The sequence below is a fragment of the Sturnus vulgaris genome, chromosome 21 (assembly GCF_052056855.1).
Source record: "Sturnus vulgaris isolate bStuVul1 chromosome 21, bStuVul1.hap1, whole genome shotgun sequence".
NCBI classification, from domain to species: domain Eukaryota; kingdom Metazoa; phylum Chordata; class Aves; order Passeriformes; family Sturnidae; genus Sturnus; species Sturnus vulgaris.
Genome location: NC_142263.1, coordinates 7,603,011 through 7,625,802, shown reverse-complemented (window position 1 = coordinate 7,625,802; position 22,792 = coordinate 7,603,011). Strand labels below are relative to the sequence as shown.

At 44.2% G+C, this 22,792-nt stretch overlaps 1 protein-coding gene across 1 annotated transcript in view; it reads left to right on the top strand.

Moving 5' to 3' along the window:
- The window catches only part of MYBBP1A (MYB binding protein 1a), a 56,545-nt gene that overhangs the window by 23,958 nt on the left and 9,795 nt on the right, over positions 1-22,792 (top strand). The window contains exon 24 of the mRNA XM_014888011.2: positions 18,923-19,036. Within this exon, the coding sequence (XP_014743497.2) occupies positions 18,923-19,036 (114 nt within the window). The remainder of the gene's footprint in view (positions 1-18,922; positions 19,037-22,792) is intronic.

The window sequence follows — 22,792 nt, the reverse complement described above, 5'->3', positions numbered from 1 at the left end:
TGGATCTGCAAAACCACCTTGTTCCAGGCAGTTCATGCTTCTCAGCTGGAATTCTTACCCATTGTGAGACCACACTGGCTGCAGGATCCTGTGACTTGTGCTCTGCTAGTTCAAATGCATTGTGCCTGTGGCAGCTGGTGCTCTGAATGCTCAGTGATATTGGCTGGCCTGTTTTCAAACTCTTGCCTTTCTTCAAGTGGGAAATTGAAGTCCCAAACATACCTGTGTGAAAGTTAAAATGCTTTAGGCTTTAAAAAAATCAACATACGAGTGTTTGGTTGTCACTCATTTATTGAACTGAGAAATCTGGTGGGGTTTGTGATGGTTTGTGGTTTTTGTTTGTTTGTTTGTTTGTTTTTTGTTTGTTTGGGTTTTTTGTTTTGTTTTGTTTTTTGCTTTGTTTGTGGGCTTTTTTATTTTGTTTTTTTCTACAGTAGCAGTTGAGATCCCTTTCACAAACTTTTGCTGATCCTTGCCATCCTGTATGTAGTATGTATGTTAAACCAACATAGAACTTAAGGCTGTCCTGTCTTCTCAGAATATGGCCTGCCTCATCCCTGCCATGTGTCCTTGCAGTGTTCTCTGTTGTAGAAAGAAATTACTAGAAATTACACAAAATCACTTGATTGCAAGCAGCGAGTGTGAAGCTTTTCAGGAAGACCTTTAGTGTGGGAGAAGTGCTACAAGTTAAAGTAAAAAAAGGAAGAAAGAGGTAAAGAATGACTTTGTAGTGCAGTCTAATCTGAGTCGTTGAATGCAGTTCTGCAGACTGAGGTCCTAAGAATCAGTCACACTGTGGCCTTGTCCCTGCAGAAATGTGTTCAGTGGTAGGAGGATGGGGCCAGTGCCCACATCACAATCTTTTGGTACATCCAGGCAGATCTGAGAGCTTTCCCTTAGAGACAAGGTGCTTACACCAGAGCAAAGTGCAGCTGCCATTGCTGGAGTGCAGTCACCAGGGACACACCTGTCACACCCCAGTGCTCTGAGCAGCTCAGGTACAAATGGCAGCTGGGGAAAGACCCCAGTCATAACTGGTATGGGAACATGACAAACCATCACAAATGCATTATCCCTTTGAGTTGTCCCGGTGCTAGTGGATTGTGAGGAGTGTCTGGCACAGATGATCTCACTGGCAGTGCAGTTAGCCAGCAGAATGTGTGTGGTGCTGACAGGATGAGGGAGGCTTGTGCTGTTCCATGGCTGAAGGATGTTCCTGTCAGCCTGATATCTTCCACAAGCACTAACCATATTCTCTCAAATTCTGTTTGGAGAAAAATGTGTGTGAGCTAGTCCTCACTTCCTCCTTTTTTAAGACAATCATTCTTACTGCTGCAGTCGCTTTCCAGGAGACCTTGACCTTCAAATTACTTCCTTGTGTCTGTTTCAGTGGGTGTAGCATTACTTTTTCAATATGCACAAAAGCTTAGTTTTTTAGTTTGTGCTGATGAAGCATAAACCAGGCATCAAGACGTGTTTAATTTAATGATTATTGCATGACTCAGCTACATACCAGAACCCTCCTGAGCATTAGGTGAGGAATGTCTTCCTGGTTTATTTTTAGCTATATTGGTCTGATGAGCAGAGCTACAATAACATCCAGTTCTGTAATTGTGTAGTCCTGGGCTGTCCCTGGGCTGATGCTGTTGCTGCACAGACCCCTCAGTGCTGCACTGGTAATTGTGGTGAGACTGCAGATTCCTCCATTCCCATACATCAGGACTGGATGAATCCATGAACTAATGTTTCTACCCTAAAAATTCTCTGTGAGCACGAGGATGAGGTGAAGAGGGAAAACATGTGGCTTGTTGCATTGCAGTAGCCAGGTGTGCTGCTGATGCAGGCTCCTGCAGGCAAGGGCACCTGCCAGCTCCCAGCTGGAAATAGGCTGAAGCCTCTCTGGAAGCCTGGCCTGGAACAGCTCTGCTTTTCCCTGAGGAGTCCAGCCTGTTGGCCAGCACTATTGGAACCAGTTTGGAGATGAGCCCTAATAAATGAAGCATTACTACTGCCAGGAGTAAGGTGTTGTCTACATCTTGCTCGTGGCAGACACTTAAAACTTCTTCTAGTCTGAAACTTTTTCCATGGATTTACAGAAATGGTTTCATATTGGGGATTAGGTTTCTTTTCTTTTGTTCTTCTTACCTCTACATTTTTCCCCATAAGTTGCTAAAAACCACTGACTACTGGGCACTTACGAGTACTTAAGAAAACAAAGAAGTGGCCAAACTCAGGGTGAAGGAGGGCTCTGGTTTCATTTTCTCTCCTCTGGGACATTTATGAGGGACGGAGATACCTCGGGATTTTGGGCAGGAAAAGCAGGGCTGGGGCAGCTGCTGGCTCTCACTCTGCAGTTTCAGGGGACACTCTTCTTCTTCTTCTTTGTCTTAGTCTTCGTCTTGTTCTTTTTCCTGTTCCTCTTCTTCCTTGTCTTCATCTCCTTCTTCTTCATCATCTCTGTCGTTGTCTTCTTTGTCTTCATCTTCCATGGGGTGAGAGCAGCCACTGGCCCGGGATCTCATTAACCCCTTCCTCTCTAGAAGAGGGTCCTGTCCCCATGTGCTCGTGTTCAGGGAACGCTGATCCCCCATCCCTGTCCTGATCCCCCATCCCTGTCCTGATCCCATCCCTGTCCTGATCCCCCATCCCTGTCCTGATCCCATCCCTGCCCTGATCCCCCATCCCTGTCCTGATCCCCCATCCCTGTCCTGATCCCATCCCTGTCCTGATCCCCCATCCCTGTCCTGATCCCCCATCCCTGTCCTGATCCCATCCCTGTCCTGATCCCATCCCTGCCCTGCTCGGGCCGTGCTGCCCCAGCCCCGCTGCTCCTCCGCCCTGCTCTGGGTCTCTCTGCTCTGGGTCTCTGTGCTCTGGGTCTCTCTGCTCTGGGTTTCTCTGCTCTGGGTTGGTTTCTCTCTCTGGGTTGGTTTCTCTCTCTGGGTTTCTCTGCTCTGGGTTTCTCTCTCTGGGTCTCTCTGCTCTGGGTCTCTCTCTGGGTTTCTCTCTCTGGGTTTGTTTCTCTCTCTGGGTTTGTTTCTCTCTCTGGGTCTCTCTCTCTCTGGGTTTCTCTCTCTGGTTTCTCTCTCTGCTCTGCAGCCCCACAGCCCCTGCCCTGCCAGGACCCGCAGTTCAGGTCCTGTCCCGAGTTTCTGATCCATCTCCTGGCCCAGCCCGGGATTTCTGCTCATTCCTGCCCTTCCAGCTCGGTGCTGCTCAGGGTCCTGCAGGGCCCCGGGACCGACCCCAGGGCTGGGTGAGGCAAAGCCTCTCCTCCCTCCTGTCCCTCGGGGCTCCACGGGCTCCCTGGGGCTCTTTGGTATTAATTCCATTGTTGTTGTTGTTTGCTTTGTTATACATACTATTCCTATCCTCATATCTTTGCCTGAGAGCCCCTTAATTTCAAAATTACACTAATTCAGAGGGAGGGGTTTTACATTCTCCAGTCCAAGGGAGGCTCCTGCCTTTCTTAGCAGACTCCTGTCTTTCAAACCGAGACACATATCCATCCCTTTTTCTTTTCCATTGGGAAAGGCACTGGGAGTGTACCCATCAACACAATTGCTAAGAGCCTCTGCAATTACTTTTGCACTGTGGTCACACATCAGTTTGAATACATTCCTACTTTCTTATTTACATTCAAAGCTATATTGATTGAGGATGTTGCAGTAGCTGGAAGCATAATGAGGCTGTATTTGTCCATCAAGTGAGTTTATTTTCTGTGATTTGGCTGGAACTCTTCAGAGCTGATGTAAGTGTAGAGCTGTCATGAAACTAATAAAAGTAATTTTACTTAGTGTGGAAATGAGAATGGGCACTGAGACAAAGTTCAAAATGTCATCTTATGTCATACAGATTCATTAGTATTTCAAAATGTGTTTTTATAAAGCTGTCTGTGACAAGGAACCCTTTTAAGATCTGTCTAATAGAGAGTGTATTCTAGGTAAGTTGCTAATTAATCTTGGTGCTTTGGCAGTCTCCCCAAAGGGATCAAACATATATAGACATAATTTTACAGAACTGAAGCAGGTCTATGCCAGAGCTGCCATCACCAGAAGAGTAAAATATGATCCTAAAGTCCTGCCAAAGAGGTCTTGGCTGGTTGACAGTTGTCTTTCTGAACAGTTTATGTCCTATGTAAATATCTAAGTTAAAAATTAATTACACTTGAATACAGCAAGAGCAGTAAAAGTGCTGCAAAGCCTCAGAAGGCAGCACCCCTCTGTGTGAGTGTTTGGGAGTATTTCATTTCATGCTGGGGGAGATGAATGATCCCCACACTAATGCACTGTGCCCTCACAGATAGCTTCCAGCAGGTAGTAGAGGAAGAGCTTGTTATGGAACATTTTGCATAAGCTGTTACTAAAAATGAAGCAAAATAAACGTCCCCAGATATGAACCAGCATCAATTCAGCTCTACCTCCTCTGCATCAGGAATGAGCAGTGGGCAGGCAGCTGAGCAAGAGGCCATGGGTGAAAGGTTCCCTTCCTTCAGAGCATCCTCTGTCCCTTGGCACAGGTCACACACCCTGTGCCTGTGTCCTCTCTAGAGGTGTCACTGGTGGACAGAGCAGAAGGTGAATTGTTGCAGGCACTGAGATCCAAGGGGTGCAGTGCTGCAGAGGCTGTGGCCTGTCGAATCCATCCTTTTCATCTTCCTTGGTTCACTATGTGTCCTCTCCTCAATAAAAAGAAATCGTTTGCAGCTGGAAAATCTACATCAGACTGACATGCTTTGGCTCCAGTCTGTGTCCTGTTCCTGTTTGTGTTTTGTGTAAGGTGATGGTCAAGGAGAGTTTGTGTTTTGCAAGGTGAAGCTGAACTCTGGGTGGGCTCTTGGGCAGTTTCTGATCTATTTCATCACAAGCCAGCAAAGCCCTGTGACACGAACTGGCTCTAGATATGAAAACTGTTCACTGAAGTTGAAGCAGTTGAATGCTTAAATGCTTTGTTTTGAGTGCCCTGCATTTTTGTGTGGAGGTTTTTAGTTCCCAGACCTTTAGGATGGTTGTGCATGTGGATTATTGCATCCCATCTTTTAATTTCTAAGAGTGTTTCTTGCAGTGGGATTGTGCAGAAAAAACATTTTCCTTTGGTGAGCAGGAGGACATTGACAGCAGCTATAAATAGTCTCTGATGTTCTTTGGAAAGGTGTCTGATGCCACAGCAAAACGTGTCTGCCTGAGGAACTGCTTTCTAAGCTGTGCTTCTCTCTTACTTGTGTAAGATGGTTGAAAATTTAAAAAGGTCTGTTTAAATTTTTCAGGTCCTCCTTCGGGACTGCATTTAAAGCTGAATGCCTGAAATCCCATGGCATGAGTTTTCACTTGTATTTGCATTGAGAACTTGGTGTGCTCGTGGTGTATTTCAGTTTAATGGGGACCCTTCTCACTGAACCTGCAGGGTCTCTTGGCAGCATCATGCATGTTGTGAGCTCTTTATGTTTGTTTATTTTTCCTTCATACAGGTTTGGTTTTTTTTTAACTTCTTTGTGCCTTCTAATGGTCTCTCTGTCTTTTGTCAGAAGTGTCTAGCAGACAGTTGCCTGCATTGCCCACAAACAAATCCATAGTGATACCAGGCATTCATTGACTGGCACACAGACACTGCCCTGTTATCTTTATATTCTACCATACTCAGTGTAACACAAGCAGAACATGAAAAAGCTTCTGTTTGCATCTTTATTGTGGTTCTGGAGATCTAGGCTGTATTTATTCTGCTCATCCTGTTCAGCTGATTGTGTTGATGATCATGAAGCAAACCCTCAGTAATGGAGGAGACATTCTAGTCTGTTGCTGGGAAGAAGTAAGGAAATTAAAAGGCCACATAAACTTTAATTCTTGCTATAGACACAGCTGCTAGTAAGAGCTGTCCAGGGAGGGAAATGTTCCAGAGCAGTAACAGCCCTGTGTGTAGGATGGACTTGCTGAGTTAGATTTAAACCATATTGCAGTGATTTTCCAACTCTGAGTTATTTCCTAGCCTACTAAATTAAACCTGCCATCTGACACATGGAGACTTGATAGTTTTTAAAAAGAGATTGAACCATCCAAGTGTGTTGTGCTCAGCCTCCCAAACACAGCCCCTCCAACAGTTTGAGGAATAGGTGTTTGTGTAGAGCAAATGAGAAAAGTTTGCTCAGAGACAAGGTCATTGCCACGTATTTAATAATGGCATAACAAACACAGGAGAGGAAGAAGTGGCTGTGGTGTGATAAAATTAGTGACTCTCAGTCATATGGACTCAAGATATATTAATGTTGCAAAATATAAAAAATATCAGGATAGAATCCTGTTGGAGTTCTGGGGAATGATTTATGTTCTCTTTACAGTGAGCTATGGGATCTTGGTGTGGGAGTACAAGGAGGTGTGCTGGAAGGGTGTTTTGTTGGCAAGCAAAAAAAGATGAGGGTTTGTACAGCACAAAATGAAATGCCAATCTGGGCTCTGCTCAGTGACAAGGATGTCCCCAAGTGTTTGTGTATGGAGTGGCAGGTCCATTTTTATTGTACTATGGGGGTGTGGGAGTAATGGGGTTTGGCTGCTTTCCCTTGACACATATTAAAATGCCACTCTGCAGAAGCTGAAGCACCAGAAAGGAGTTCAGGTAGCTCTGCAGGATTTCTCAGCAACCTCCACACAGATCAGGGTTTCCAGGCCTGTTCCCCTTCCCAAGGGCCCTCTGTCCTGTCATGGTGTCTCTCTCAGTGAATTCTGCAAAATGAAAAGAGGCCTGCTGGTGAGCATCCAGAACAATGAATCTTCAAAGTTCAACCCAGTACAATTTGCAACTTTTTTTTTTTCTTTGCAATGCTTTTTATTTCAATATTCCAAGCTAACAATTTTACTGACATGCGAGTACCTTTTTATTTTTATAGTGCATGAAAGCTGAACTTCAGTGGTTGCTGTGTTGGAATTCTAATTTCTCATTATCTGCTGATAAATGTTCTCAAAATATGAAAACCTTTGTTTTTGCAACATCAAGCTTGGTATCAGGGGCAGCAGCTAAAAGCACACAGTGCCTAGGCAACATGGGCTTTTTTTAAACATGTGCTGCTCTTAAATCTCCTAAATTATTAAATTAGACTTCAGCAAAGTCTCCTTAAATAGGCTGCATTATGCTGTAGCTGCCTCCTGAATTGCCTCAAGAAACTCCTGTTGCAGCTCTGTTCTGAACTGAGGGCTTTGTTGTGCAGGGGAGACAACTGGCTTGGAAAATATTGGGAGGAGCAGTGAGGGTGAGACAGCTTGGGGACAGTTTTGGTCTTGGTCCTGCCAATGAGTGTGAGTAACCTGAGGTATCAGTGGAGCCTTTCGGTGTTCAACACTACAATATGTAAATAATAAATAAAGTTAAATAGAAATTGACAAAATTAAAACTTTGAGGATGGGTTGGTTTGGGTTTTTCTTTCAAGAGGAAAGCCAGAGTTGAGAAAAAGGAGAGTGTCCCAGATGATTTCCTGAGAGGTTTCTTGGTCGTGTTTCTTTGAGCCTCAGATACTGGGATGTCCTGCAAGTGTCTTTGCTTTGATTTCTTGACAAAAGAACATTTCTTGCTCTGATGTTTAGAGTGAGAAGCTTGTAAAAGCAAAGTAGAAATGCTCCAAAATAAACAGGGTCGTATTAAGAAACCAAATTGTTTTAGATTATTTTTAAAAATTGTGACTGTATCATTAACTGGGGAGAGAAGAAGGAAAATGGGCATGTTTTCTGATTATTATTTTTAATGTGGGAAAGGGAGGCCTGGTTGCATTGCACAGAATCCATTCCTGTTCTTTTCTCCTCTGGTCTCAGTATGTCCCATGGTACCAGTACTCCCCACCAGTGTTTCACTCCTGTAACTGGGCATTACAGGAAGAGCAAAAAACCATCAGAGCTCATGGGTGCTAATCTTTGTTCTGCTGCTGATTTATCTTGGGTCCTCATGGCTCACTTAATTATGGCATCTTTTCATTTTCTAAGAATTTAGGCTAATGATATATTGACTTTTTTTTTTTTGAGCAAAATGTTCAGACTGATTGGCCTTTCTGATATGGTAAGTGGTTACCCCGGGGAGAAATGAATGTGTGTTGACCAAAGCAGCAGTCAGTGTGGATGCAGCAGTCAATATGGATTGCTGTGTCCCAAGGGTCTGCTTAGGAAAGGAAAGCACAAGGTTTTCCCCAGCCCTGCATGCTCACCATTGAAATATGCCAATGAAATATTCAGAGCTGGTATCTAATACCATCAGCCAGGCCTGGCCCAGGGGTCCTGTGTATTATTTTATATGTTCATTGCTTTGATTGGACAAATGTCCTGCAGACATTTATCTGAGGCAGAAAACTTGCCAGTGCACCCTAGTGTTTAACATGCAAGTGTCCTCTGAAAAACTGCACTGTCAGATCTCTCTGAGTGCATTGACTCTTCTTTACTCTCTTTAAAATACAACAACTTCCTATTTGTATCACTGTGTCTTGTTAGACTGTGGTGACCATAGGAGGAAGCTATAATTTTTCTTTTAATTATCTTTTGCCTCTCCCAGCTGCCAACAGAACAGTGCTGAAGGAAGCAGCTGTACCTGTGCACACTTGTATTGGGCACAGATGTCCTGCTGCAGTGAGCTGAGTCTCCCAGATGGACTCCTCTGGTTAAGTGCAAGTTGAGGCTTTTCCTCTGGCAAGAACATCCTCCAGAGCCCTGTTTGTAGGAGAACCAAGCATTGAAAAAGTCCATTCCTTGGCAGCAGTGAAGAGAATGTGATTTGCAGAGTCCCTGGTTAAACAAAGTAATGATGGTTCAGGGCATGAAGAAACCTGTGTGTGAGTGAATGCTGCATGTATGGTCTGCAGGCTGTATATATAACCTGGCAGGACTGCTAGTCCTGGGGTTTCTGCTGTCTCAAGTGCATTTAAAACTCATCTGTTGTGACTGTGTCAGTGAAATCAATGAGTATCTTTACCTGTAGGGTCTGGACTGACACAGCTCTTGCAGGTGCAGCTACATTAGATAAAGGTGGTTTGTGTGGGGTGTAGCTCAATCCACATTTTCTGCCAGATTGAGCAGCAGTGGTCGAAGTGCTTGTTGTGCTTCAGGCTGTGGAGGAGGAGGAGGATGTGCCAGTGTAACTGATGGGATAAACTTTGTGTTGTCTGGCAAGTCCTTAGTCACAGCAGAATGAAGTGAGCAGCTCTGATCAATCAACTGCTGCTCTGCAGAGCCCTGGGAACAGGAGTGGAATCATAACTTCCTGGGAGTGGTTGCTGAACTTCTCCTTGCTACTGCCTAGAGCAGGACATCTGAGCCATGGGTGAAGAGCTTTATGAAGGATAATAAGAATAGAGAGGAGAGTGGAGTTAGCAGGAGGAGTAGGAAGATGGAGATTCCTTTGCAGCCACTTTTGTCTCTGCTTCCAGGGAGCTTTGTTCTTTTTCAGAATAAAGGTAGCAAAACCTGAAACCCAAAAGTAGAGTATCCAAAGTAGGAAACAAGGTCTGATCTAGCTCCACATCTTTTGGTTTTCCTCTACTTGGAGGCACTTTTGCCATGCCTGAGTCTTGGTCTTGAGCCTTTCTCATGGAGATGAGGGATCCAGTTCACCTGCTCCTTTAGCAGATGATGAGCAGGTGATTGCTTTTCCATTTTTTCCGTGTTGAGATAGTGACTGGGAAGTTGACCTGCACTGGGAGTTACTGTATGGATGTACATTCAAACCGTCCCAGGAGGACACACAACCCCTTTTGTTTACAAATTGCTGTTCTGCATGTTTAAACCAGCCAGAGAGAGGGAGAGGTTTAGGAATAAAAGTGAAACCCACAGGGTTTGTTGTGCTCAAGAAGGCCTAAACAGATCATCTGTATGATGATGATGGTCAAATGAGCAAAACATGTCTTGTATGGCAATTATTATCAATGTGCTAATTATATGTAAGCTGTTGTGAGTAGTTCAAAGGTTCCTGCCAGATCTGTGGAAATTTGCATTTTTACTGGGAAGGAAGAGCAGGTAAAGATGCCTGAAGCTGGGCTGCAATGCAGGTTGGCTTGTTCTAAAGAAGATTGCAAGATGACATAGAATGTTTGGTAGGAGTACAGTGAAATTGCCTTTCTTGTCCAAGGCTGTAAAATGTGATTTAGATGTCACTTAAATGCTTTACATGTTGTAATTAACCAGCCTTGCAAAATTTTTCTCATCCATTTGTCGCAGGAACTTAATTTAAGCTGTAAAACATCATTTGTTTTAATCACTTTTTAGCACAGAGAATTTTATTCCTGAGCTCGTAAATCTCCTTTTTTTTTTTTTTTACAAGGCCAGACTGAGGGTGGAAGCTGCTTTCTGGCCCAGAGCATGTTTGGAGCACTGTGGAGTGTGGGAGCAGGGCATGGTGGAGGATGGCTGGGGGTTCTGCTGAGTTTTTACTTCTGCATTCTTCTACGATCTCTTTCTGGAGGCAGAAGGACAGACCTGGAAACTGTCATCTGACAGTGACAGCTCCTGTGCTGGCCAAGCTGTGTCCTGTTTGTGTTCCTCTGACCTTAGAGAGCAACATCACACCTTGTCAGGTGTGGGAATGCATTGCAAAAGTCATTTTGTTAGCCTGAGGACACTGGGTCGCAGCAGGAATTCCTGAATTTGGCTCCAAAGCGAGGTGATCATACAGGAGATGTTTTCATGGTCTCTGTGGGGAGTGTGGGCTCTCTCTGACTGTGCTTTCAGGCACCAGGAGTCTGTCTGGTGACTGACAATGTCCTTGTGCCAGGCAGGACAGAGGAGCCAGCCAGGAACAGGGTGCAGGGAAGGCTCTTCTGGGGTCCCTTTATCAGAGGAATAACAGGGTAGATTTGGGGTAAAAGTTGATGTGTAATTTTTAAACCAGGAAATGACTGTGTTGTTGCTCAGATGTCCTTGCATGGGCAGTTTTGCACTGCTGAACGTTCCAGCCACATTCTCCTAACAATCCACTTACCCCATTGGTGTGAGCACTTTCCACACTGAAACCTTTTAGGCAGCTACTGAATGACAGCCTTGGCTCTACTATTTGTGTATGCCTTGTTTCAGTGGTGGTGAGGAGGGAAAATTAGCTTTTGTTATCAAAAATAGTTTTCTTAAGCCACAGCCAGGGCTCTGCCTTATCCTCCCTCCCTGTTGGATTTGAAATATGTGTGAATCATGTCTGTGTGCACATGCTGTGTGTGAGATACTGCAGTTCCACCTTGGGGATTGAGGAAAAGTGATTTGGCAAACGTTTCTTAAGCACCTCTAGCTTTCACTTTTTATATCTAAAGCATTCAAATAAGTTTTGTATGTTATAAGTAAATAATTGGTGTTGGATGCTTGTTCAGTGAGGAACATCCTGACATGTTAAGGATCTTGAAGCATAATTTCTTATTTGTCCTTAAATTTGGAAAGGATCTCCTGTTCTCTCCCTCTTCTTGTCTTCCCACAATGGTGATGCTCCAAGAGCTGGAGCCCCTGAGCTCTGGAGCAAGAGAAAGAGAAGAGAAGAGAAGAGAAGAGAAGAGAAGAGAAGAGAAGAGAAGAGAAGAGAAGAGAAGAGAAGAGAAGAGAAGAGAAGAGAAGAGAAGAGAAGAGAAGAGAAGAGAAGAGAAGAGAAGAGAAGAGAAGAGAAGAGAAGAGAAGAGAAGAGAAGAGAAGGCAAAGCTCCAGGGACACCTCAGAGCCCCTTCCAGTGCCTAAAGTGGCTCCAGGAGAGCTGGAGAGGGATGAGGGACAAGAGATGGAATGACAGGACAAGGGGGATTAGCTTCCCAGTGCTAGAGGGCAGGGATGATAGGTGGGATATTGGTAAGGAATTCTTCCCTGTGAGGGTGATGAGGCACTGGCACAGGTTGCCCAGAGAAGCTGGGCACTTTTCTAGAAGTGCTGAAGGTGAGGTTGGACAGGACTTGGAGCAGCCTGGGATAGTGGAAGTCCATGGCAGGGGTGGAACAGGATGGGCTTTAAGGTGTCCCATCCAAGGCAAACCATGCCATGATTGTATGGTATGCACGGCATCCATGGCATATACAGCCATTGCTCTGAGCAGCCTGCTGGGAATTTGCTGTGTGGAACAGATTTCATTGTTGTGGGTTTTACTGTCCCATCCCTCTCATAATTTGTCCTTTTGAAAAACCTTCAAGGTAGAGTTTCCAACTTGGACCCAGCTGCTGAACCCATATGAAACAGACTTTGCAGCTCATGGGCTCAGAAATGCTCAAAGGGATGAATCAAACATGGTTGAGAATTAAGAAACCCTGAAAGTCAAGACTGCTCTGTTGGAGCCTTTGTCTCCATCCCACATCCAGTGTGAATGTAAAATTAAAATAGTTTGACTGTATGAACAGAAATGGAGCTAGATTGGTACTTGCTTCATGGCTTTGGATGCTCTTTATTTTCTTTTTAAAAAAGCTTTAAGAGTAATTGGAAGAGGCTTTTGCTGTGGTGCTCTGGATCTGCTCTGGAGCAATAAATGACAGGTTGTTCTGTAACCAATACTGCTCTGAGATGGAGCTTTTGGATTTTGGAGTGGGTTGGTTGATTTATTTTAAACATGTAATAAATTACAGATAGCTGAGGAATTTAATTCATAGTTTAATTATTTATTAAAATTCAAAGAAAACTTATTTAGAATTTCCCATATTCTTGGCCTCTATTCTTTACCCAGCTTTCCTGGTGGCATTTGTCACAAATTCAGCATGTGATTCATGAGATTGCAGTCTCAAAGGGCTTGGGAGGAGAGAATTTCTAGAAGTGCAATTATTTTTTGCCATATCCCTGTTGCTGTAGAATAGCCTTAATGCTGAGGATTACACAGTGAGAGCTGCTGTTCTATGCTGTGTGCTGGCACTGAGTCAGATGTGCTGCCAGGGCAGGCTCTGTGCCAGAAGGGAGACATCAGTGCTCTGAAATACCAGTGGCCTCTGTGGTGTGATAGCACCTGTATATTTTTGTCTCCTGGACTTCCAAGAGCAGTAGAATGTTGATACAACTAAAACTCCTGATGCTTCTTCACTTCTAAAAATGTATTTGAGTTGCACAAACCTGTAATTTTCCAGGTAAAATGTTTTCTTTATATATGTATGTAAACCATAAAGGGAATAAGATGCTCTTGCCACACTGGTGACATGTTTCATGTTGATAAACTTCATTCATGCTGCAAAAACAACAGGCAAAAAGATGAGGAAAATCCATCTTCATGTCTTTGGTTAGCATTTAAACTCCCTTCTGCATCTCTTACAGAGTGTAAGGACGTGTGATTTAATGAGAGTTTCTGTCCTGCCATATGCTTGAGGCAAGCCAGGCAAACTTGCTGCCTCTTTCCTGGAAGCTAGAAATGGGAATTTGGAAGGGTTACTCAGCTGAAGCCTGCAAACTGCTTTGGGATCACCCAGCAGAAGAGCTGTGAGAAAACTCAGAGTTGGGGTTTGGTGTGTCACAGTGCATCTTAAGGTTCCTGCTCCTCTGATGGTGGCAGTGGTGGCTGCTGATTTCAGTGGCTTTTCTCTCGGGAGTGTGCCTGGGTGACAGTTTCTTTCATTGTTTGCAAAGCCACCTCCAGCCAGTATCCTAAACCACCCGAGACTGAAAAATGTTTATTTTTGCATCACAAACAAGTGTCCTTCTATTAACAAAGTGCTTTTCTTTGGAAAAACAACTCTGAATTTAGGTCATGCCTTCATCTCTTCAGGACTGCAAACATAATCTCTGCAGTATTGCAAAGGCTTGTTTGTTTTGTTCTTTTTCTCTTTCACAACTGCACTGATTGAAAACATCTTGATCTGTTCCCTTCCATCCAGCTCACCTGGCTGGAGGCTGGGGAAAGCAACTTCTGACCTACTTGTGCTGGATACCTGCTTTCCACAGGAAAACAGAGGCTACACTGGTAGGGCTTTAATCCATTACCATCTTTGATGGTTAGGCCAGATGTCTTGTCCTTCATGTGCAGGATAGAGCTGGGTTGTAGCAAACTCCACTCACTCTCCTTTTCAGTGTCTGACTGAGGTGGGTGAGCACACCTGGGAATTAGCAGCACGTCCTGGTTACTGCAGGGAGCACATGGCCTGTTTCAGGAAGAAATCACAACCATTTGCATGGAATGGTATTTTGTGTAATTGTTGTAGATAAGAGAAGTGAACAAAGTCACAGAAAATCTTAGGGTCAGCACTGCCCTTAGTTATTGTTTGTTCTCTGCTCCCACATGGACTGATAATGAGCTTTTCTGCCTTATTTAGTTTTATGCTTGATAGATATATGTGGGAGTCTGTATGTGTATCTACTGTGCCTGCATAAATAGACTTCCCTTGTATTTTTTTTTTACTATTTTACTGCTTTTACTATTTTATAGTCTTTTTAAAAACTGATATTAAGGAGTAAATGTTTTGATTAGGCAACTGGGTGGCTTCTAGTGCACAGGGTGCACTGCAGCATACAGCTCCCTGTAGAAGAAGCTCTAATCTTGCTGTCAACCGCCTGCAATTACCCTCACACATTCTCATTTCAGAGTTTGTGCATATGGGGGGATGACAAGCCTCTTTTCTGAGCTGGACTGGAGTTTGGTAGCTAGGACTCTCGAGTTTTCCTGCTATTTTTGTCCATTTATGAAGTGTTGATAATAGTTGGCTCTCTCATAGAGCTGTCAGGAGCACAGCAGGCTTGATTTGGCACTGAGAAAATGCAGAGAATCTTCTGTGATATTCTTGGGGACAGTATTGTTCTGCCAGCCTCCAAAATTGCCAAATGCTTGTAAGACATTCCAAAATATCAGTGATGCTGGGGAGGGCAGGGGGGAGAGAGACAACTGGGTTGTCAAGTGATTGAGCTCCAGGTCGGTGCTGGATTTTGTGGAAGTACCAAAACTTCTGTTACACAGAAGAAATTGCTGCTGGTGTGTGATTTGGTGGTAAAACATGCAGCTGGTCATGTGAAAAAGACACATCGTGAATGTATTAAGGGTAAATGATGGGCTGGGAGAAATGGCAAGGGCTGAAAGTATTGATGTAAAAGATTTGAACTGGCTGGGGTGGCTTGGCTCCTCCTAAGGTGCTCTGTGTGTGGGTTTGTGTTTCAAGGCTTGATGAAACCTCTGCATCACAGAACTGAACACAGGAAAATTTTGTGACTATTCTTCCTTTCTGAAAAGATCTTTTCAGATTACTGGTATTGCTGCTACCGTTTGGTGGTGCTCCAGTGACGTGTTTCCAGAAGTGGCTGGGGATGGGAAGATCCTCATTCCAGGAAATGGCTTCAAAAATCCTCTGAGCAGTCTCATTTTCTTTTTTAGGCTATTTTCATTAAAAACATTGGGTGTTTGCAATCCCAAAAAGTGGGATGTTTGAGATGGGCAAGAAGTGGCTTGTGGTATCTCTGACTATTCCTCTGAAGCAGGGGTGGGGTGCTGGACCTTCACTCCCATGTTAGGGATGTCACACCTCTAACATGTCTGCTTTCAGCTGCTTTGTATCCGTGGATTTGAGAAGATAAAACAAGGAAGATGAAATGTAACAGCAGAGCTGCTTCTCTGCCACCTCGAGGAAATGGCTCCTGAGGATCTGACTGACTTTGGGTGTCTACTTGCAAAGCAGAGCACTCATACTCTTAGCCCCCCTTATATTAGGTGATAAAACAAAGCTTCATTTACCTGGTGAAGCTCCTGAAGGTGATTGCTCTTTGAGTGTTCAAATCCTTTTTGCAAATCTTGTCAGGGACTTCTATGGGGAGCTATTCCATACCCACCAGCCAGTGGTTTGATGTTCCTCAGCCCTGACAGATGAATTGTGGCTGAAAAGCCATTGTCCAGGACTGCTGCTTTCCAAGGGGATGTGGCAGCTTTGTGATTCTGGTTGCTGGTTTGTTTTCTCTGGGTACATTTGCCTGTTAAGCAATCTTCTGATGACGTTCAGGATCCTTCTTCATGTTCTTATGGATGCTGGGAGTGATGTGTGATGGCTGCATCACCTTCTAAAGAAAACTTGGTGCCCTTCCTGGTTTGGTTTGGATTTGCTGAGGTGGGATTCATCAGCAGGAGGATTGAGAAATGTTGTTTCTTATTGGGTTTACCCTTGGAACAGGATGGAAGAACTTGAGTTTAGTTTTGGTTCTGCCCCTGATTTTTTTGGCTGGGTCCACTGATGTCAGTCCCTCTCCCTGTGGTTTAGCTTTTGCTGTTGAACAGTTTGCTGTGAAAGAATGGGCCATACAAGGGCTGTGTGTTAATACCAGCTCTAGGAGCAGAGAAGTCATTGACTCTGGGATGAATATGATAACCTTAAACTACAGCCTAGCATGGTACTGATCACCCTGGAGTTATTAGTATCATGTTTACTCTCTGACTGACATGTTCTTAAGCCAAATTTTATTTCAACTAACAAGTAGATATTTTATTTTTGTTGTTTCAAATGAGAAAAGTTGTTTGTGCTTAATACTGAATTATCATTGTTTTTCAAACCAATCAGGAAAAAGAGTAATGTTGAGTAGAGCAATAGCAGTGTTTTAATTATCTGAAACTCAAAACATATTTTCACTTTACTGGAATCTAATGCACAGGCTGAAGGCGTGAAAGCTCTGAGTGTGACAGAATTACTAAAGAATGTAGCACCAGCCAGGATCCTCAGATGATTGGGTGTTCTGACTTCCTCATTTATGTCACACACAGGGAATGCTCAGTGGTTTGGATTTTTTTTTCTTTCTTTTAAAATACTTTTGAAGCTTAGTGCCTAATGAGGAGTAGGTCCCATTGAGGGACTGTTCTCAGTGCACTGTAGAGTCTCAGGTCTCCAGAGCTGCCATTCCATTGGACAGCTTTGATTCCCTTCCAGTTCTTTTCCTCACTGACTTGCAGTGCTCCTACCCACTGCTGACTGGAGCAGTTCCCGAGCAGTCCCTTGTCACTGGTGCCTCTGGAGTTAACCTGAGAGATCCCAGCCTACCTTAACACGACCCTTCTCTGCTTCACACCCACTTGCAGTGTAAATGTGTTTGTAATTGTCAGAGAAGAGCTGGTGCCTGGAGCTTTGTGACCCTGCCTGGGCCTTTCAGAATGAATTGCAGTCTTTGAGGGTCACGTTCTCTTTGTAATTGCACTGAAGTGACTTTCCACTACATTTAGTAGACACATGCAGACATGCCATAATTTGTTCTGTAAGACGCAGCCTCCCCATAATTACAAGGAATATGTAAACCTGCCTGCCTTGAAGGTGGTGTTTGGGTGTTCTCTCTCATTGAATGAACATAAATCTTCTGGCATGGTCTCATTGGTTCCCTGCTGCATTTTCACCTTCCAGTAAAGAGCAGAATTTCTGTGTGTAACGAAAGCTATTTGGATAATTCTCTTCACTGGCTGTACTGGTCCAAACTGGAAATAAGTTGCAAGGTTGTGTGACATTATCTGTTGTGAAACAAATACAAGTGCTGATACTCTGCAGGGAGCAACCTGTGTCCAGCATCCTGAGTGTCCCAGGAGCCTGGAATGTGTTGTGTAGGAAGCACAGACCTCCTTGAGTCTGTGACCTGTTCTGTTTGACTGCCTACCACTCTGCCTGGTTGTACTGCTCTCAGGAGTGCCAGGGATTTCTTCTCTTTGCTCACTTTGAATTATTCAGTAAATAGCTCCCTAGAAATGACCCAAGAGAAGTTTTTAGCCTTCTGCTCCAAGTGTTTCAGGTTGCTTCTGTTTGACCCAAGGGGTCCCTGGAAGCCAGGAAGGCTATCACCAGGTTGCTTTTATCCTTGAGGTCTCAGACTTTTAATCTCAATGATGTCTTTCATAATGAGCTTTACAAATTTGCTCATTTGTTTTCTGTGATATGTGGTTAAAGAACAGCAGCCATTGCTTTCTTTGGATGAGATTAGCTCTTGTAAATCTTTCTGATTTTTGGTATTTGTAACTGCATTCAATTTTGGTCTGTGTGATGGCAGCTAAAGGCAACATTTTTTTCTTTATATGAGTAGAATTTTCTCACTAACTCCATGCTACTACAAAAAATCCCCCCTTAAATCCTCTAAGCTATTTGTACTAATCCTCATTACTGTATTTTGTGCATTTCTCTATGTTGCCTTTGACTAATGCTGCATTTTTCTCTTGTACCTAAGAAAGCTTTAACATAGGAATTCTGGAACAGGAAAGGATATATAAGAAGATTGCAGATTACTGTTGGTTTTCTAGTGGCCATGGCCATTCTTTTCATTGCTGTGTTAATGTAGAGGCTTAATGAGCAAGTTTGACTCCAGGGCAAGGCTGAGTGCTGCTCTGAACAGTTCCCATCTAGTATTCCTTAGAAATGAAGAATTTACTATCCTGCCAGCTTTTTCGTTTAATTATTTGTGCCTATTGCATTGGTCAGGGTACAGTAAAGGGTGCTGCCTGAATTATGCTGCCTGGGGGAGACCCACAGTGATGCCCTTGGAGCAGCTGCTGAAGCATGTTTTGGATATTCATGCCCAAATCCAGAACTGTATTGATCCCTCCACTCCCCTCTGACCTTCTCTTTTATATATGTGCATTCAACCTAAACCCACCACCCTGTCTCCTGAGGGGTGACTCTATAACGACCTGGAGGATGTTTTCAAACAGAGCCCTTTGCTGAAGGAGGGCAGGTTTAGGTTGGCTGTTGGGAAGGAATTCTTCCCTGTGAGGGTGGTGGGGCCCTGGCACAGGTTGCCCAGGAAAGCTGTGGCTGCCCCATCCCTGGAAGTGTCCAAGGCCAGGTTGGATGGGGCTTGGAGCAACCTGGGATAGTGGAGGGTGTCCCTATCCCTGTTCTGGAATGAGATGATCTTTAGGGTCCTTTCCAACCCAAGTCAGTGTTTGATGCACTTGTTTGATGAGGATGTGCAGCCTTTGTGAGCTGCCCTGCCCTAGCTGCTGTGGGGAGCTGGTTACTTTAGCAGGGGATTTACATGGCTAACGCCTTCCCTGGAGAGTTTCATGTTCTTCTTTCCCCTTTCTCTTTCAGGCCATGGCCTGTTTGCTTCTCCACAGAGTTCTGCTCCTTCATGAACTGAAGTTCTTCATTACAGAGGAGGAATGGGAGGAATTGATCACCAGAAGCATCAGCCAAGTGACAGAGGTAACAAACTGCAACATGTTTGAAGTACAGGTGACACCTAATGGGTGCTGCTTTCATTTGTTTGGTGCTTGATCTCAGAGCTGCAGTCTGGGACTCAGCTTAAGAGGTCTTAGAGACCTTGTGCCTGATGGCACCAGCTCTGAGTAGAATTCTTGTAAAACCACTGTGATGTCCCTGGTGCAGCTCAGTGAGGCTGATCCAAGAGACAGAGCTTGAATTTTAGGGAATACATTTATATAGATCAATTTAAGCTTTTTTTTAAAAATGGAAAAAGAAAAAGAATGGAATGGTATTGTGAACAATAATTTCAGGACATGTCATGCAAGTTCTGTATTGGAATGAACTTCAGGGCCACAAAAGTAGAGCTGAGGTTCACTGGACTTTTGACTCCTGGTGCATTGCAGACCTTCTGGACCAGACTCCCTTGCTAATATTGTTCATCAGGGAAACCCTAAAATACATTAGAAAATAATTTGTACAGAACAAAAAGTGGCAGAAATTGCAGGGCTCCTGAGTCAGTGACAAGTGCAAATTGTACCTGAGGACAGTGTTTGGGTGCAGCTGTGACGTGGGAGATGATCTGTGGGACAGGAGGTTGAAGAAGCAAATGCCATTCACTTTTATTCTCGTGGATTGTTTTGGGGGGGGGAACCAAGCAGCCAAATGAATGTTGTGATGTGGTGACTGAACTTGATGACATGGGAGATTCCAGTCTTGGAGTTTCTACGTAATTGTAATAATGACCTCTTTCTAAGAGTAGCTTTCATTACTTACTCAGATGCTGGCTACGTGGTAATTTAGGCTATTCTATAATTTGCTGTATTGAAATAGAACAATTAGATCTGTTTCTTTCTGTCAAGGAGGAACAAAATCTAAGCAAGTTTAAAACACGGAATTTAAAGATGTTATTTAGCATTATGGATCCTCAGTTTCATTAAATACTTTTTATTTAAAGATTACATCAGGAATCCAATGGGTGGAGTTAGGTATGATTTTGTTTCTCAGCTACATAAAACATGTCACTCCTCCCAACCTGGTCATTTCCATGTTTCTCTCCAGCAGCTGAACACATGCAGAACTCAGTGATTCACTGGGAAACCACAAACATTTACAATGCCTTTATGTTGTTCTTGTCAGGGAGAGTTTAGCAACTTGCAACCCATCCAAGATTATAATGAGCTTTGCTATTAAAGTTTCCTCAGTGCCTCTCATTTCTGTGGTCATGTATGTTTAAAGAAAAATTCCTGAGAAATACTGTCAGTTTGTTTGGGTTGTCCAAGGTTTACCCTGTGGGCAGGAGGCCTCCCATACTGTTAAGTGGCAGTGCCATATAGCTGCTGGTTCTCTTTTTGGCCTGAAAAAGTCCTGAGATAACATTTTTGCAGACTGCTGGTGGTGTTCATACATGTGGGAGTTTTATCTCCCTTCCTCCTGCTTCCCCCAGGTACTTAACCCAGCTAGTGTGGGGCTGGGGCAGCTGCACATTAAATATTGCTCTAGTGAGAAGGGGTCAAGGACTTTATGTTCCACCTAACGGTTTTGATTCACAGCCAAAGGCTGGCACTTGTGCTGAAAGATTTCCTAAAACTGCAAAAGGAATTCTGTGTCTTTTTGGTGGGGCAGAAATGCTCACTTCTCTGGGTAAGAGCTGTAAATACCTGTAGTGGTTCTCTGGTGTAGTAAAAGTATATTCACATTGTCAGTGATCTCTTTTAAAGATGGTAAAAAACCTCTCGTGGTAGAAGTCAGAGGCTGAGAACTGAGCAAATTTAGAATCTGTAGAAAGTATGTATTTGTCAGAGAGACTATTCCACCACTCAGGTAATTTACTGAACAGTTTACTAGCCCTGAATCTCCAGGGCTAAGTTGTGTGCTTGGCTGACAGAGAAGCTGGCAGCTTCTGACAGGTTGGGTAGAAGTTCCAGGCCTGATGTTGAAGTTATGGGATGAGCTTGTTTGGGAAGAGCTTGGACTAAACAACAGCCCCTTGTGTTGGTGCTGTCCTCACAAGCTCCTGCTTAGCTGGACACTGGGAGGATGTTTGCAGAACTCTGAGCTTCTCCTGCAGCTCAGTCTCATCCCTTTCATTCTGAGACTTGTTTCTATGGGCCATTCTAGGTCAGCTGTGATTTTAGAGGTGAGTATGTGAGTAGATGCTGGCAGATGTGGGTGCTTACCTCTGAGAACCTGGACTAAAAGCTGTGGGATGCTGTGGAAAATGATGATATTTATTGCCCTGCCTCTGCTTAAAATACCTATATTTGTCATTGGCCATTCCTGCCACTGTCCCTCACAAATAGCTGTTTTAAGTTGAAAAAGTGATAATTGAGAATTTTGTACCTTTCTTTGACCCAGGGAGAGGTTTGCAGCTCTTTAACTGATGTGCTCTTGTGATTCCAGCAGTGCTGTTGCTCCCAAGGAGACTGTCACCTGAAGGCTTTGTCACACTCTGTGTCCTGGGTCACATTGCAGCTGTAGCTCCCCAGGTGCAGGATTACCCTGGCAGGCTTAAGGCTGTCAGAGAGGACAAGATATCATCTCCTGGTGTCCACCTGCTTACCCTGTCTTGCCTCAGGGATCTGCATAGCAGCTGAGATCCCTTGGTGAGGAGCACCCTCACCACGGACATCTGGGATGGGTTAGGCTGTGATATGAGCTAGAACTGGGGAAGAAGCCATGTGAGACAAGTGCAGTCTTGGATATCACTGAATTATGCAGGCACAGCTAAGAGGCAGATGAGGGACAATCAACGGCCAGGAACATTAAGTGAAGAGACAGATTCCTGAAATAGCAGCTCTAGCTGCTGCAAGGCAATGGCTCTTGTGCTTATATAAGCTAACTTGACCTTATTTGTTCCCAATTTGTTAAGCATGCTTATAAAACATACATCATGGCCATGAGGGATCCATGTTTGCCCTCTCCTTGCTGTCAGTGAGGCAGGTCTTGATGTCCCATCGGGTACTTTGGATTTGACTTGTTGGTGTGAGAGCCCTCCTTGCTGTTTGTGCTCTTGGCTTGTGCTGCTGGGTCACCTGGGCAGAAAGTGTCATCCACAGCCCTGCACTGCAAAGGTGAGGAGGCAGAAAAACAGCTCTGGCACAGTTTTGGCCTCTCAAATCCTATATAGTTACTTTACACAAAGCAGAATCTTGCTACAGTTGTTCAGGTGTGTTCTGACTGGGGATCTGGATGGCTCAGTTGTGTTCATGGTTTAAGGAAACAGAGTTGCTTCATGTTGACAGAGCTCACCTGGGATGCTGGAACATTTGACAGAAACATCTTCCTCTTGGAGAGCTTTGTTCTTTATCAGTTGGTCTCAAAGTGCTTTACAAAGGAACTTCAAAGCAGTGAGTAGTTGATGTAATGGAGAAAGTATTTTGCAGAAACCCAAGACATAATGGATTTGGTTTGTTGAAGCCGTTCATCCTGTTTTACAGGTGACACTCCTTGGCTGGGAGCTGAGCCAAGAATCAAACTTGGGTCTCCTGAGACATCTCAGAGACCCTTTTTGTGCATGGACAGTCTGACCATCTCTTAACTTGGCTCCAGAACATCCCTGTGTGTTGGACAGTGATCTCTGTCCCACCGTCATCTCTGCTGATTGTTGTGGGGCTGCCCCAGATAACACAGTGAAGTCACTGAGAGGTTCAGTTCCTCAATCCATATGGGAAGCTCTCACCCAGTTTTGGTGAGGGATGCCTGGGTCCACTAGGGCCCACACACCCTTTTTTACTCTATCCAGCATCTCCCAATTTG